Here is a 16,990-nt window from a genome sequence, read left to right on the forward strand (position 1 = left end):
TATTTGATTTTGGTTTTGTGGGTTTTGGGTGATTGGTTGCTTTTTATTAATGTTTTCTTCTGTCTCAGGAACAGATATTTCTCTTTCACTATGTGTTTTTCACACTTGTTAGGAGATCCTTTAGGAAAGTCAAGTGCTAAACCCTCGAGTAACACCTCAGATCTATGCAAGTATCAGAAGCAAAACTCTCCAGGCTTTGGATCAATCCTTTGGCAAAACCTAATGGAGATAAAGATTATAGACCTTCTCTTGGCTCTGCATTTTTAGATCTTCATGGACCACAAACCCAAGGACAAACACAATTAATAGCATTTTAGTAACATTTTAAATATACTTTTATTACTGTACTTTCTTCTCTATAGGGAACTTTACAGTTATAAGGTCATAACCACCAGCTTGTTCCTTTTCAGCTCTTATTTAAGGGGTGTTGCTAGGACAATGAACTGTTTCATAAATCCTACTGTTACCTGAAAAAGAAGACAGAGAAAAAGGATTAGTAGATGTAAATCATGCAGTAGAAACAAGTCTTTCTCTCAAATCAGAACAAGCTCACTAAAAGTGAGGGACGTAAAAGAGCAACTTCTATTTTTGCTGCAGCTGTCACACATCATGTGATTTTTTTCATATAAAATGGGATCCATATATACCCTTAAGATGCACTTTTTTTTTGTTTGAAGCCATTCCTCCTTGTCCTTTCACTCCAGGCCCTTGTCCAAAGTCCCTCTCCAGCTGTCTTGGATCCCCTTTAGGCACTGGTAGGGGCTCTTAAGTTCTCTTGGGTGCACAACCCCAACACCTCCTACTAATTCCTGTCCCTTTGGTAAACAGAAACTTCAAAGCAATTGCAAACAATTTCCTGTTGGAAGCAGTTGGTTCCCCCTCATCTTTCAGGGATCCCCATGGTCTGATCCTACAAGAACATATCCACGTGAAAATTCAGTGGTCCAAGTACTCCACTGAACACAGATAATTTTTTCTGTTTCAGGAAAGCAAATTAAGACACTTGATCTCTTAATACTCATTAGAAGGAAAGCACAGCTTTGTGTGCATCTGTTAAGCCCCAGACTGGTAAGCTGGGCTCCTGCCAGTACCCAAACCACAGGAGCCAGACACCATCTGGGGTTCCTGAGGATATGGAGACACCTGCCCAGGGCTCACAGACTGGCACAGTCAGCGAGGGCTGAGCAGCACCAGGGCACAGAGCACCAAAACCCTGGTGGTCTCAGCTCCCCACAGTGCTGGGGCTCTGTGTGAGCCAAGCAGCCCTATGGGACAAACTTCAACAAGGTCCTACACCTGAGTGGTGGCAATCTCAGACACACAGGCTGGGCAGAGAAGAGATGGAGAGCAACCCTGTGGAGAAGGACTTGGGGGTGAGGGCTGATGAAAAACTGATGAAAACATGAGCCAGCAGGGTGAGCTCACAGCTTGGAAAGCCAGTGGGATCCTGGCCTGCGCCCCAAGGCTGAAGAAGAGGATTTTCCCCCTTTGCTCTCGTGAGATCCGACCTGGAGAATAGTGTCCAGTTCTGGTGTCCCCAGCGTAAGAAGGGTACAGAACTATTGGAGCAGGTTCAGGGGAGGCCATGGAGTCGATAAGAGGACTGGAGCACCTCTCCTATGGAGACAGGCTGAGAAAGTTTGGCATGACCAGCCTGGAGAAGTTTGCGTGGAGACCTCAGAGCAACCTCTCAGCATCTGAAAGGGACCTCCAGACAAGCTGGGGAGGGACCCTTTGTCAGGAACTGTAGTGACTGGACAAGGAGTAATGGGCACAGGATGAAGGAGTGGAAATTTAGGTTACATACGAGGAAGAGATTCTTCCCTGTGCGGGTGGAGAGACACTGGCACAGGGTGCCCAGGGAAACTGTGGATACCCAAACCCTGTCAGCATTCAAACGCAGGCTGGACAGGGCTTGGAGCAACCCGGTCTCGTGGAAGGTATCCCTGCCCATGGCAGAGAACAAGATGATCTTTGAAGCCCTTTCCAAACCCTGTGATTCTATGATTTTATGACACGTTTAACCACCGAGGCGGCACTGGGGCCGGAGGCGGGGTTGCACCGGACCCTGCCCGCCCCGCAGCCCCGCAGCCGGGCCGGGTGCTCCGATCCCGCCGGGCCGCGGGCCGAGCTGAGGCGGCTGCGGCTGAGGCCGAGGCGGCTGCGGCTGAGGCCGAGGCGCCGCCGCCCCCAGGGGGCGCTGCCCGGGCCGTGCCGCGATGGGCGGTGCGAACCCGGCACTGTCCCAAGATGGCGGCGCCGGCGGACGCGGAGCCGGCCATGGAGCCGGCCATGGAGCCGCCCGCAGCGCTGAGCCTGGAGCTGCTCCCCACCGACCCGCTGCTCCTCATCCTCAGCTTCCTCGACTACCGGGATCTGGTGAGGTACGGGCGGCCCGCGGGGCTGGCGTGGCCACGGTGCTCCCGAGGCTGGGTGGGGAAAGGGGTTCGGCTTCCTGCGGCGAACACGGCCCGAGGACCCTTCCAGCAGCTGCGGGCTTTCCCCCGTTTTTCCTTTTTTTTTTTTTTTTTTTTATTTTTAGACAAGTTGATGTGTTGCCTTTTACTGAGAGGGTGTAAGGCACTGTCACAGATTGCCCGGGGAAGCTGTGGCTGCCCCATCCGTGGCAGTGCTGCAGGCCGGGTTGGAAGGGTTTAAAGCACCGTGGGATCGTGGATGGTGTCCCTGCCCACGGCAGGGTGGGAATTCCGGGCTCTTTGAGGTCCCTTTCAACCCAAACCAGTTTGCGATTTTGCTTTTTTTTTTTTTTTTTTTTATGTGTTGGCTTTGTTTGTACCTAAGCGAACCAATAACTGAATTTGGGAAATCAATAATTTCCCCCCCCCTAAAACTCCTGTGTATCCGTGGGCAGACAAAGGGTGGTCTTGCTGCCAGTACATGTATTCCATCGTGCGAACGAGCTGCTGTTTGAAGGGAGACCAAACGAAATTAATCGGGTGACTTTTCAGGGGACGAAAGTTGCAGGTGCTGCTTGGAGGAGCTGTGGCTCACACAGGGAAGATGAGAGCGTGGCTTTAGGTGAAACCCCACCGGTGAACTGCAGTGATTGAAATCGCTGTTCAATCAAGGAGGGAAGAATAATTATAAATAAAATAGGATAAAGACACAAAAAAAAGAGTGTAACAAAAGTGTAACAAAAACTCTTAACAGTTGTTATGGATGGTCTGGTCGTAGTTGCTAATGGTAAATGTAGTAAAGGAACTAGAATTTCTGTTATGTATTTAACAAAATAAGATGGGTTTTGCTATGCAATGATAGCTAAATACTGGGTAGGTGTCTTATAAATAAGGTCAGTAATGGCAGTTTTGCATAAATGGCTCTAGCACTCAAAGTGTTAATTGAGGAAATCTCTAGGTTTACATTTAGTTAGCATTGCAAACGCTACGGTTTCCCTCTATTCCACTAGCTGGTAAATCTGGTGGTAGCCCTTAAATATTTGGTCACCTCTCAGCTTTTCTGTTGTTTATGTAATTAGTGAGAATGGCTTTAATTGCACTTTTATCACATTTTAAGCCACATGATCCTGTTGATGCCTCCCTAGCTTCTTTCCTTCCAGAAATTACAGGCTTGATTGATAAACACCAACATAACAGATTTTTGCAAGGGCTTTGACTTTAAGATATTTCTTTTCCCCACACCCCATATATAATATAAATATAAAAATAAAACATGTAAATATAAAAAGTCCCCGTGTCATGAATGAAGTTCTTACATAGCCAAATGTCAGGGGTTGAAGTGAATGTGTTTGTGTTGTTGAGGATGCAGAGGATAATTTCAGTACATGCAGGAGAATCACTTGGAGGTTGATTTTGAAATACAGTTCTAGTTTAAACAGCTTATAGTGGATATGAGGGAGGAAAAAAGACGTCTTGAACGGGTGAATATGAATAATTCTGTATTCTTATTGCAAGATGCTTTGACCAGCTGTGGACTTTGGCTGATTTTACTTATAAAAGATAAGACTGAGAGTCATCTTTATCTCATTATGTACCAGTTTCTGTTCTACACTGACAAAACCCCAAAGAGCAGTAACTAAAAACTTAAGTTTGGTAGCCTCATTTGTGTATTTCGATGTTAATTGCAGCCATTCACATGCATTCACAAGGTACCAGAGGAAGTGATGGTGCCTCAGCTAAACTGGTGGTATCTTTGGGGGAGGTTCTTCAAAGTTTAGCCGATAATTCAGCTCAAGTGCATCAAGCCAGGATCACCTTAAATGATTTCTGAGGACTGTTTTAGGCCTATATATACAGGGGGTTTATTATTTCACTTGCAGTAGTGCTTTGTAGTGCAGGATGTGATTCTTTTAACTTTCTGAAGCAGCAGTGCAACGGCAAGAGCTGGTACCTGGTTTTCATTAGGGTGACATCGCAGTACTTATTTCCAGGTCTGTCATCCTTTTTATTTTTCCGATGTCTGTCTTTTTTTCTGGTCGAGAAGTTTGTTGTTTAAACACCTCAAAGTGGGGAGTAACTTTGTAACATTTCAACTGTATAGTTTCTGTAGCTTACCGTGGGAAAGATAAGGTAGAGCCTGAGGATCCAGGTAAGAAAGGGACTGAAATCCTAGCCAGCCAGTGCTGCTGGATTGCTGGCTGCTGGAAGGGTGGAGTCATGCTGGGATCTTTCAGGCAGTGTTTATAGTGGTGTATGTCTACGGGATGACCTGCTTTACAAAATCACTTTGTAGGAAAGTAGTTCATGACTTACACAGCTCTACTGAAGACTTTTAACCACTGTAAGCACAGCTCTAAAAGGCCAGCTAGCTGGCTTTCAAACTCTGCATTTATTTCAGGGGAATGCATTGTGTAATGCACTGCTCAGTGTTTATCTCTGTTTGTTTTGCTGCTCTTCTGCAATCAAATGTAATGATTTTATATTTATAGTTGCTGCTATTTAAATCGAAGACTGAATCAGCTGTCAAGCCATGATCCATTGTGGAAAAGACACTGCAAGAAATACTGGCTTATGTCAGAGTAAGTAGGGTTGCTTAAAACCTTTTTTTTCTATAAAAATGAATTTCTAATGAAACATGATAAATTATGTAAAAAAGCTTCATGAACATGTGAGGGTTAAAACGTTTTATGAGCGGACAGAGAAGAGTTGATGTGGAGACTTCTCAGTTGTTACATTTTTATTTAAGTGTGTGAAGGTGTGCTAAATCTTGTAGCTTCAGCATTGGAGTGAGGAGCTGGAATATATCCTAACAGAGAGATGCAAGGGCTGCAACAATTTGGAGGCAAACATCCTCAGTCAGATGTTAGTCAGCACTTTTTTGACAGCCTGAATTCCCATAGCCTGTGAGGAAAATGGAATATACAGGAATTCCCTAAGAATGTGCACTGATCTGGAAAGTCAATGAGTTCTCATCTAACTCTCTGGTTTGCTCCTTAATCCTTCTTAGTGGGTAATAAAGTAGTTTGTGACTAATGCAGTAGATAAAAAGTGTGTGTGTGAAATGTGCTGTGAATTAACTATTCACCAGTTCCAGAATTCACTATTATACAGACTCTGTTTAAAAGGCACTCTCTGTAAAGGAGCATTGTTTCCAAATTTTCCCCTAAGTACCCCAAATGTTTCCTAATTTGGTTCCAGCTTGCTGTTGAATAGATGCTGGAATTAATTGAGTTTGTGTAGCTTCACGTGGCACAAAATGTTCCCGGGTTAATATTCCTGCCAAATAACAAATCCCAGCTCCTTCAGTTTGAAACACGAGCTTTTCAGACCGGTACTGAACTTATTCCCTTTGTGCCCACTTAGAGAGGAGAAAAGCCGCCGGAAGGAGAGCTGGAAATCCATCTTCATCAGCACCTACTCGGACCTGGGGAGGTACATCCAGTACTATGCCACCCTGAAGAAGGCGTGGGACGACCTGGAGCAGTACCTGGGGCAGCGCTGTCCCCGCATGATCGGCTCCCTGAAAGGTGCAGCCACACCCGCCGGGTCACCCAGCCCTGTCTCTGCTTTCTAGGGTGGATATTTTGGTTGATATTTTGGAGAGTAGTAATCCCATTACTCACCGTTATTACTCTCATTTTATGTGGGAGGTTTTCTTAACACCTAATTACGACACAGTCACACGAAACCAGACATGAACCTAAACAAAAAGGAAGTTGTTTGTTTGTTTGTTTCCCTGTAGTTTTCACTATGTTCAAACAATAGTTTTTCCTTCCCCCCCCCCCCCTTAAGATTCTATTTTCAATTTCAGTTTGTATTTTAAGACTTGAAGAACTTCCAGTGTTCTGGGTCATGAATCTTACACAGCTACAGCTGAGTTTGAGCTTTTCTGGTATAGGGGCAAAAAAGGCTTTTAAATTTTTAACTGCTCAGTTTTCTGTATGAAGTTGGCTTTTAGTCCAAGATGTTTGATTTAACCTTAATTTGTCTCTTAATTTCACAATTATCTTTTTCCTTTTTAAATCTTGAATTTTCTTGGCTTGCTGGATAGTGCTGGATTCCTAAGTTTTGCTAAATATTTGTGATATTAGAATATGCTTAGAACTTAATATTTTCTTTACGTTTTTGCGGAGGGGTGGTTTGAGGCTTCACTCAGGTATTGTCAGTCAGATATTTTGTTACTAAAATAGAAAGTTGGAGGTGTTGAAATAAACAGATTTTACCAGTTTTACTTTCAAAATCCCTCCTAAGGAGCTTGGTGCAATGAAGCTTTTCTTTGTCTACAGAAAGTAAAAAATAAATTAAAATTATCAATTTCCACACTTTGTAGAGCCATGGCAGGTTTTAGATAAGAGCTTTTTAGATAAACCTTTCAGATAAAACCTTTTTAATGCCCTTTGTAAGGGATATTGTTTCAATGAATTGTTAAATTGTATCCTATAAATGAAACAGTTAATGAATACAAAAAGGGTTTAAAAAGATTGCCAAACAGACCTTGACTGGAACAGACCACACAGGCCACCCAGTTGAATTTTGCTAGGAGTGAGGGTGTGGAAACCTGCATGGTGTAAGAACAGTTACTCTCCACCCCTTTCTGGTTTTGATATGAAAATCCCCTTTTTAAAACTCATTGCTTCAAATTCCATATGAATGGTGGCTGCAGCCAACATTTCTGTGCTACTGATTGAACTGGAAACTGAGAGGGAATGATGAAAGGGTAAAATCAATATTGCCTGAAAGTTGTAACTGGGGCTCAGCTCATGACAAATTCTGGGGAAAAGGTTCTTTTCACTTTATAAATACTTTGTGCTGAAGCCAGGCCTGTTGAGATTTCACTGGCTGGAGATTGGGGCTGTCTTAAATAATCAGTTTATGTCATCATCTCCCTTCCAAATTTATGTCATATTCATCCTGTGCCACTCAGCACATGATAAAGTCACCACATATTGACTTGACTCTGTGTTCTTTTGATCAAGGCATTTACAAATGCCACGCTTTGTGTCGGAAATACTTGAAATAGCATTTCTTCTGTCCCCAGAGAGTGTGAGGGAGGAAGACCTGGATGCTGTGGAAGCACAGATACGCTGCAAGCTCCCGGATGATTATCGGTGTTCCTTCCGCATCCACAACGGGCAGAAGTTGGTTGTGCCTGGGTAAGGAGAGGAAACTGCTCACAGAGTTATTCATTCCTGTTGCATTTCTGGGACACCTTGTTTATTAATGAGGTAAAATGGCTCCTGAACAGGATAAATGAAGCATTTAAATGGATTGTCACTGAGTCACCACTTGAGTGACGCTTCCAGAAGGCTGCCTTCTAATCTTGGAAGTAACTGAAAACGCAGGGTAGATTTCTCATTGCTCCAGTTACTCCTAAACTTCCCTTTTTCCTAGTGAAACCCTTTTGATTTTTTTCAGTAACTCAAACTTCCAGCTGTTACGCTTTTAATCATCCCACTGCAAGTTGCTTCCCTGAAGTTTTGCTTTGGATTACAGAAGTAAATTAGCCTCTTGCACTCCTCAGACTTCATTCTTTAATATTTTTTTTTCCTTTAAAATGGCTAGGGAATAACTTTCAAACCAGTTAGTCATATTAAGTAGAATGAAAATGTCAGTTCTGCAAACTGTTTTATGCAGTTTCAGCATAAATCAGAAATAGAAGCAATTGTCATTGTCAGATGCTCCAGGTGTCTGTGTTTGGACGTTGGCAGAACGTGCTAATTCCAGGCGTGACTCTGTAAGGAGAAAGAGGAATGGAACCTGTTGCCCCAGATGGGATCAGCCTATGGCACACTGACATGTGGCAGCTTGCACCTGAGTCACTGCTTTCATAACTCCACTGAAAGCTCAGCATCTGCAGGGGTTTGCATCTAATTTGCCTTTCCGTGGTGTTCTCAGCAGGGAGTGTGGGTGTGGAGCTGTACACTGCAGACCTGTGTACTCTTCTTTTGCCCAGTGCACTGCCCTTGGAGTTATCAGTTTGATCCTGTTGCCGTTTTTGATCATTCTTACACTGAGTGGAGGTTGCTTTGGTTTTTTATTTGCACGCTGGCTCTCATGTAGCCCAGCATTCCTACCAACATTAGCCTTAGCTTCCAGTGCTCCCCTCCATTCCTAATCCTCTACGCCTTTCCAATTAGCATTACTTTTTTCCAAATGCTTATTTACTTCTTTTATGTATGAGAGGACAGACTGCTTTTACTGTTTCAACATCTCTTTCTTACTGTCAAAAGCAAGTAAAAAATCCTGTCCTTTGCTGTGATGCTTACATAAAGCTCGTTAAATATTAGACAGTTGATGGCCTTGCCATGTCATGTTGATGAATCTTATCTTACTCCTGCCTTGTATGTCTGTTTAGTTGTGTCTGCACGCCTTAGGTTTATAGTGAAATTATCATCTCTCTGACTCGGTGGTTATTTTGCTTCTCAGCCTTTTCTCTGAAGCACAGACCACCTTGCTCAGGGTAATTTTGATCCCTGACTGTTCCTGTAGCAGCTTGGCATTGATTATTACATGGAACCATCGTGGATGCTTTGATAGTATCGAAATGAACTTGTACAAAACTGGAGATACAGATCACTGGCTGTTGTTATATTTCCCAGAAGATTACAACTCTGCCTTGTGAATTTATCTGCCCTGTTCTTGCTGTTTCCAGTCTGATGGGAAGCATGGCCCTGTCCAACCACTACCGCTCTGAGGACCTGCTGGACATCGACACAGCAGCTGGGGGGTTCCAGCAGAGGCTGGGGCTGAAGCAGTGCCTGCCCCTCACCTTCTGCATCCACACTGGCCTGAGCCAGTACATGGCCCTGGAGAGTGTGGAGGGACGGAATAAATACGAGATCTTCTACCAGTGTCCAGTAAGGAACATCTATTTGTACTTGCCAGTGTACTTTGCTAATGATTGATGATGCCCCTTTGCATGTTACTGGGTGTCTGAAATATTTTGTGTAGCAGAAAGTGAACACTAAGAGATGATTATTAGTTTGCCCCTGAGCTACCATCTGATTATCATTGACATTAAGTTGTTAATGGCTGTAGCAGTTTCTGTAGGTCATGATGGTGGACAAGATTCATTGTTATTGGAAGGCATCAATTTAATTTGCTCAGTTTGTGGCAGGTGTGTGTATATATATATACAGATTTATACTCCCTGTTTCTGAAAGGAAGAAAAGACCTGGTGGCTTCCCTTCCACCACCCATTCCCCTCAAAAGAAAGTGGGCTGTGTAAAGGATGGTTCCTGTAAAAAAGAAAGGGATCTTCATCCTGCTCTTGAGTTTGTGGCCATTTGTTTTCAAAGCAGGTAGCAATAACATTTCTAGGGATTGTTTGACAGTGGATCACTTGAAGAATGTTAAGATCCTCCTTTTTATTATGCCAAGTATTTTAACCTTCTGGTGCTGCTTGGGAACTCGGAAGATTCCTCAAACACTTCTGTTTTGCTTCATCTGTGCACAGCCCTGCTGTGTTAAGAATTCAGGTTTAGTGAATATTGGGAAAGTGTTCCCTATGTTAAATAGAACTGTGTATATGAATTTGAATCTTGTAAGTCCAATACTCTCTTTCTAATACATCCTTAAACTTTCCCTTTTAGGACCAAATGGCTCGAAATCCATCTGCTATTGTTATGTTCATTACAGGTAACACTTGAGATAAAAAATTTTCTATTAAAACTTGTCCTTCTGTGTGCCTTCTATACAAACCAGTCACTTTCTAACCTGTCTAACAGGGTGAGCAAAACCTCTGTTAGCCATTATGGGGTGATGTCAGCACTTATTAAATACAACACCCAAGTGGAGAGAAAGATTTTAATTTCTTTTTTTTTTCCCAAGTAGTTTTTGCAACCAGGTGAGACGCTGAAAAAAATCTGGTAGTTGTAATTTAATTCCTTTCAGTGGCAAAGGAGACATGTAACAAGTGTCACCAAAATTAATACCAAAATTTAGCCTTGCACATTTCTTATTACAGTGAGAAGCCCCACTGGGCAGTGCTGTCCCTTGGGTAGAAGGGAGTCAAACTCTTAGCCACATCGATTTGAGGAAACCTTTTTAGGTGTTGCTGCCTGTGGGATGGTCCAGTTTCTAAGTATTCCACTGGGCTGGAAGGGTTAATCTGGGCTTACCACAGGGTGGAGGAGAAGCTTCACACACAGCATTTCTCTTGAAGGTGGCAGGTGAATTGATCCAATTTCTCACACAAGGTTTGCATTTTGTGGATTACTGGTAGAAAGCAGGATAATAAACATGGAGTCCCTTAGACTTCCAGAAGGGCAAAGGACAGCACACAGAGCTTGTGCTCAAAGGAAGAAGTGGTTGGTGCACTTCATCTAACAGGAGTGGGAGCACTGATAACACAGCAGTGAAGGTGAGGGTAATCATTTGCTGGTATTTCAGCTTAAATCCACTTATGAATAACAAATCTAACAAACAGTTGAACTCTTCTATAGAGCTCTGTATTGCAATGCTTGGAAGATTTATGGCTGAGAAATTTTGTGTGTGAAGCTCTGTTTGAGAGTTAAATGTGACAGCTTGAGTGTCTGCTTGGCAATCGAGCTGTTCCAAAAGCATGGCTGTGGGTGGATGAGAGGCTGCTCTCAGACAATGGCTCCCAGTGTATGAAAATCCCAGGCTCTTTGGAAGGACACGCAGCCTTAGTCTTCTGGCCTTGTAGCAGGGATGTGAAGTGTGTCTATGACTTATCACTCTTTTTAAGCAGAGGAAATTCTACCTCTGGCTGGCATGTTTTTTAGAAACTATTCATATGGAAACCAAATGATAAGACCGTGATCATAATGTGAAAGTATTATAGTGAAGGGATTGTTTGCTGGCTGTGTCATTTCTGGAGTATGCACTCTCAACTCCTAATTCTTGGTTGGTTCCTCCAAATTATCCTTGTTGGTAGGATGAACTGGAATACTGACTGACTCATCTAAGGAAGTCTGAGAGTTTGTTATAAAAATAAAGCTTTAAGCTTTTTCCTTGAGGTATTTACTGTTAAGTGCTCAGTGGTACATTTGCCTGTCCTTACGAATGCTTTTTTCCTTTGGCATGTAGGTACATCCTACCTGGAATGGTTTACATCCTATGTAAACAAAGTTGTAACTGGAGGTTATCCCATCATCAGAGACCAGATTTTCAGGTATTGTGACTGGCATTTACAACCTCCATGCAAGGTTTTGATGCTGCTTCTAGAATTCTGACCTCTTTCCAAGTAGTTTTTGGTATTTGAGACAAAAGCTGATGGTGGAGAGAGGAAAAAGCACATGAAACTCCCTGAAAATAAAGCCTTAAAACAGAATGCTTAAAGCAACTTTATTTTTTTAAGCAGAAACTTCAGAGCTTACAACTTCACATTAATGGGACCAGAATTTTGCATTATAAGTGATCTGAAGTTTAGTGAACAGCATGATTTTTATTCTGTGTGCCATGAGTGTGCTGCTGTTACAGGACTGCTCTGAGTTACTACAAAACCAATTGTTTCAGCGAGCTGGTCTTTAAAATGACACTGTTGAATATGTAATAAACAGGACTTGACCTGGTGTGAGAATCTTCTTGCACTTGCAATTTCTTCTAAATACAATCAAGAACCTTAATTCTGTCGAACTGGGATGCTGTAGAACCAAGTTCTTGATCTGTAAATTAATTTGCTGTTAGAGTTTCTAGGTTTTGTTTTTTGAATAGCACAATGACACAACCATATTAAACACATGTGTTTTCATTGACTTCAGATCAAACAATGCACCAAACTTAGTACAAGTGTTAATGGAGTTAGAAAGAGAAGCACAGCTTCTTAGGTGATGAGGAATTACACAACATGAAGGCACTGCACACACCCATCCTTTATTTTACTGCTTAATGAAAGGTTAAAAATTGCATTTAACTTAGCATCACAGTGTTCTTATTAGTACTTAACTAATGGCTTTCCATGTCTGTTTTTCTGTATTGAGTGTGCAGAGCTGCTTGCAGAGTTAATGTTTTCCTCTCTGTAGGTATGTGCATGATAAAGACTGTGTTGCTACCACAGAAGATATTACTGTGTCTGTGTCCACCTCTTTTCTTCCTGAACTCAGTTCTGTGCATCCACCACATTATTTCTTCACTTACAGAATCAGGTAAAACTGGAATAAAATTGAATTATTTCTTTTAACAGAGGATAGATCTATGGAATCTTCAAAGCATCAGTTGTTGCAAAATTTATACCCAGCATTCAAAACAGTTCTAAAATGAATAGGATGTGCCCAACATGCTGTACTTTGATATAAAAGGCTCTAAATCATTACCTGCTAAGGTGGTAATTGGAAAAGCACAGTGGGGTGGAGGGGAAGGAAGTTGCAAGCAGCTCTTGTGATTTAGAAAGGGGTAAATAACAGAGCAGGGGCTAAAGTAACCTGACTCAGTTGGCAGGATCCCCTGCAGGGGGCATGGAGATGGATCCTGCCAACTGAGTCAGGTTGCTTTAGTAACCCCTTAGTGGGTTTTTTTTTTTGAGATCCCAAGAACACTTAAAGCATTCCTGAAGTGTGTGAAAGTAGTTTTGTAACCACTGTTGTCCTTTGGTTTCTAGGATTGAAATGTCCAAAGATGCCCTTCCTGAGAAGGCCTGTCAGCTGGACAGCCGCTACTGGAGAATAACCAATGCCAAAGGGGACGTGGACGAAGTCCAAGGTCCTGGAGTGGTTGGTAAGTGAAAGATTGCGTTTCCTAACCCAACAGAGAGAGTAATGTCCTTACTGTGACAATTCTGGAATTAGCTGTTGGTCAGGGTAGGAGTTTTACTGTTTGGATCAAAATCATTTTGTCGCTTGGGGGAAAAAGATACGCATACGTCTGGTTGGGCTTTAAAGCTGTTTGGTAAGGGATATCTGAACACCCTGCTACTTAACTGCTCTTCAGACAGGTTTTTTTTTGAACATCAGTAATTGCTGAAAGTCATTTATGCATCCCCTGGAATATAAAACGAGTGGCCTGAATATGTTGTGGAGTGCAAGTGCTTTAGCAAATTGCTAAATTGTAGTTCTACTTCAGTCCTTACCATTTGGATTTAATATTTTACCAACAGGGGAGTTTCCAATTATCAGTCCAGGGAGAGTCTATGAATACACCAGCTGTACCACGTTTTCCACAACATCTGGGTACATGGAGGGCTATTACACCTTCCATTGCCTCTACTACAAGGACAGATTCTTTAATGTCACGATTCCCAGATTCCATATGGTGTGTCCAACATTCAAGGTGTCTACAGCATGAATGGTAAGTGGAGATGCAGTTTTCAAAATAGCTCCAGACAGACCACGAATGATAGTTCAGATATTTTACCTACAAACATAATATTGCAGGAGCTGTTTGGGTTTCAGAGTTCTTTAAAAGGTTCTTTCTTGAAAGGATCTTGGAAGTGTGGTCTGTAGGACCACATTCATCTGTTTTAGATGAGCTTTTTTCAGATGAGTTCCAGTTAATGGCAGTTTAAAGGCTGTACAGTCTGTGTGATGTTCATTAGTTCTTGCTGAAAGTGCATTTCATAAAGGGACTTTGCAAATCACCAAAGTGCTTCACTTGCTGTAAATTATAATGCAATTTTAGTTTGGAGATTGCAAGTTAATTGTATTATTTCTCCCTTTCCTTGCACATGTTGAGAAGACTCCTTGATGTATTTTATCCCTAGTTTTTGTGCAAGCCCTGAGTCTTTCCTCAGGGGTAGGCACTGTGCACTTTCTCAGGTTTATCCCAGGATTTGAGGCGCTCGTTCCCAGTGGCTCTAACGGGAGGTGCCAGCAGATGTCGTGCTTCTAACAGGCAAATGACAACTCTTGTTCATAGTTTTGGGAGCTGAAACCTCCTTCCCTTCAGCTGACTGCAAAAATAACTTGCTTTTCTCTGTTGCTCTACCTGTGTTTTAAAGGTAGCAATGATCCTTTCGTTTTTAAAATGAATAAAAGGCAACAAGCCACCAAGAAAATGAGTAGAGCTGAAATACTGAATTGGGGTTTACACAGTGGCAGGTGTGGAATGATGAAACTCGATGGAGACTTGCTGAGTTAAAAGTCAAGTAACTTGGTAGGACGATCTCTTTTGCAAATTAAACTTAGCAATTGTAAGGAGCTGCTTTTAGGACATGGATCACAATGTCTGCTTCAGTTCATCAGTGTGATACTGCAGATCAGATTTTTCTAGGCAGTTGTTGGTGCTTTCTTATAACTGGAAGAGGAGGTTTTAATTAAACCATGGGTGTATTTTCTATTAGGAAACAAATCCTAATGAGCCTGCAGTGGATGAAGATGAAGATTCCACAGCCACTGATGACTCTGAAGATCGACCCAGGGTGCTGGACATTCCTGAGCCCTCTGGGCACTGCCCACATCGTACCTGATGGGATTTTTCCCAAACAAACTGTTTCTGGAATGCTTCTGGAGCTGAAGTCTTTGGGGCTAGTGCATAAGAATATTTCTGACTCTTGTAAATGAACTCTCTGTTGCACATCAGGACAACTAGCATGAATGTTGGTGCCAGTTCCAAGATCCATTAGAGTATAGCTTCTTTTTCCCTGGTTTGGAAACGGGAGTGGAGGGAGGGGACAAAGGGAGGGAAAGGAAGAGGAAGGTGTTTGGGCTTTGTCCACTTTCTTCTGAAGTGTGAAACAGCTTGATAGTCCAAGGTAATCATATCTTACATTTTTAAACTATTGCCTATTTATGATCATACTGCAAATAGGGTATGGGGGGTTTGTTTTTGTACAAGCATTTAAAAATCAGCAATAGACAAGATGGCAAAAAAGCTGTATCTTATTGTCCTTTCTCTTGAGTGTCTGCTCTGAATAACTAAGAATGAAACTTGAAGTTTGGTCTGTATATCCCATTCGGGTGAGTTTAGGTGCTCTTATGCTATTTTTTTTTTTTAATCAACATAGGAATAGCAGAAAATTCTGGTGCATAAATTAGGAGTGAAACTGGCCTTATTTTTAGACAATCTGTTGTCAGCTTAATTTTATGCTAAGTGACTCTGGTTGGATAATGCCTCTGGGAATGTAGTGACCATGCATAAATCTGTTACTTGTTAACCAAGAAACTTCGCAATGACTACAAAGGATGGATTTGTAAATACATTTTGAGTTTTTTTTTCTTTATAAAATGTTTGCTGTTGTTGTAGATGACCAATTTATGTTAAGTATATTTCCCTAAATCCTCTGGATTTTTGTAACTACAAAATAAAAAGAAAAAAGAAAAAAAGAAAAGAAAGAGGGGAGCCTGACAGAACACTAGACTAGAAACTTTATATTTAAAGAAGTATCTGTTTGCTTTATCAATTTAACTTTATTTCTGTTGTCGTTAATAAACAATTTAACTGCCTCCTTCACTCTCAAGGTCTGCATGAGACTGTTCTTGCCAAGACTTGGGCAATAATTATGTGACAGGCAGAATGTGACAGGCTCCTGTGAGGGGGAAAACATTGTGGTTCCAGCTCAAAGTTTCCATTATTGACTAATTGCAGGGTTTTTTTGCAAGTCCAGGTATGGGACTCTCCCTGTGCTCTGCTTTCTGAAGTGCCACACACACTCCCCCAGGGTAGAGATCGGTGTGATCCCTCCAACAGGCACTCGGGGGAGCATCTGGAGAGGCAAACCCAACTCGTGCTGTTCCTCACAGGAGTGACAATTGCTGCAGCAGTTCCAAAACGCTGCCGTTGTCACTTGGGAGGGGAAGATGTGGTGTTTGTGGTCTGATGCTTTTTCACAGAAATTTCATTAAGGATCAGTGAAAAAGGGTTTTAGTGGGGCTGTAACTTTCTCCAGGGCTATCAGACTGTTGTGTCTTTTTAGGGACAAGATAACCCTCATGGCTGGAGGCTTTTCCTGGGAGGATTCCTACCAGAATCTGTATGTTCTAGTTCAGTGGAATCAGCTGAAGGGCATGGGACACAAACACTGCCAACCCTTGGCAATTTCACTCTTTTTTTTTCTTCTTTTTAGGGAGTGGTTCCCCTTGGGTCACAGATGAGCTGTAACAATTGCTGTCTGTGGGAGAGGTCACGGTACAGGACAGTGCTGTTCTCAGCCGCAGTGCCAGGCTGTGAGGCCTCTGCTGGTGGCCAGGAGTGTCCGTGGAGCGAGGAGGGAAGCAGGGAAGTGGCAGGTTGCTGTTACTGCCCCGAACAGTTGGTGTTTGTGACAGGGAGAAGGTTATGTCTCTGCTCCAGGCAGCTATTTTAGCACAGGGGGATTCACCCGGAGCTGCCCAAAGCGTTGTAGCTCTTCAGGATGTGCAGCTGGGGCGGGGCTGAAGGCAGAGGCTCTCCCCACCCCACCCAGAACTGAAGGCACTGCCAGGGAGGTGTGAATCACAGAATCCCAGGATCAACGTGAAGAGAAAAACAGCAGCCAAGACAGTTGAGGAAAACAAGGAGGTGGGGATTTTCCTCAGCACTGCTGGGCTGTCAGAATCTTCACTGAGCAGCAGGAGAGGATTGAGAGATCCTGCAGGTTTTGGGCAGGTGTAACACCCACCACACAGTGCATCCAGCTGCCAAATTCTTCCTGTGGTCACTGTAATCCAAGATCTGTAATCAGATTATAACACTCAACA

At 42.8% G+C, this 16,990-nt stretch overlaps 1 protein-coding gene across 1 annotated transcript; it reads left to right on the top strand.

Moving 5' to 3' along the window:
* Nucleotides 1-2,233: 2,233 nt before the first annotated feature.
* Nucleotides 2,234-15,771, top strand: FBXO3 (F-box protein 3). Its single transcript, XM_050335227.1, has 11 exons — nucleotides 2,234-2,384; nucleotides 4,907-4,996; nucleotides 5,781-5,944; nucleotides 7,456-7,570; nucleotides 9,070-9,274; nucleotides 10,010-10,055; nucleotides 11,469-11,553; nucleotides 12,404-12,526; nucleotides 12,979-13,094; nucleotides 13,474-13,664; nucleotides 14,656-15,771. The coding sequence occupies exons 1-10, from the start codon at nucleotides 2,251-2,253 to the stop codon at nucleotides 13,659-13,661; spliced, it is 1,266 nt and encodes a 421-aa protein (XP_050191184.1). The 5' UTR covers nucleotides 2,234-2,250; the 3' UTR covers nucleotides 13,662-13,664; nucleotides 14,656-15,771.
* Nucleotides 15,772-16,990: the final 1,219 nt, after the last annotated feature.

This window comes from Myiozetetes cayanensis, unplaced genomic scaffold (genome assembly GCF_022539395.1).
Source record: "Myiozetetes cayanensis isolate MyiCay16 unplaced genomic scaffold, myiCay2020 scf6-25, whole genome shotgun sequence".
Taxonomy (NCBI): domain Eukaryota; kingdom Metazoa; phylum Chordata; class Aves; order Passeriformes; family Tyrannidae; genus Myiozetetes; species Myiozetetes cayanensis.

Bases quoted from the DNA above. Each gene is read 5' to 3' on its own strand.
- FBXO3 (XM_050335227.1), top strand. From the start codon at position 2,251: ATGGCGGCGCCGGCGGACGCGGAGCCGGCCATGGAGCCGGCCATGGAG. The intron at 4,997-5,780 runs GTAAGTAGGGTT...GTGCCCACTTAG, and splicing joins AAATACTGGCTTATGTCAGA to AGAGGAGAAAAGCCGCCGGA. The intron at 5,945-7,455 runs GTGCAGCCACAC...TTCTGTCCCCAG, and splicing joins CATGATCGGCTCCCTGAAAG to AGAGTGTGAGGGAGGAAGAC.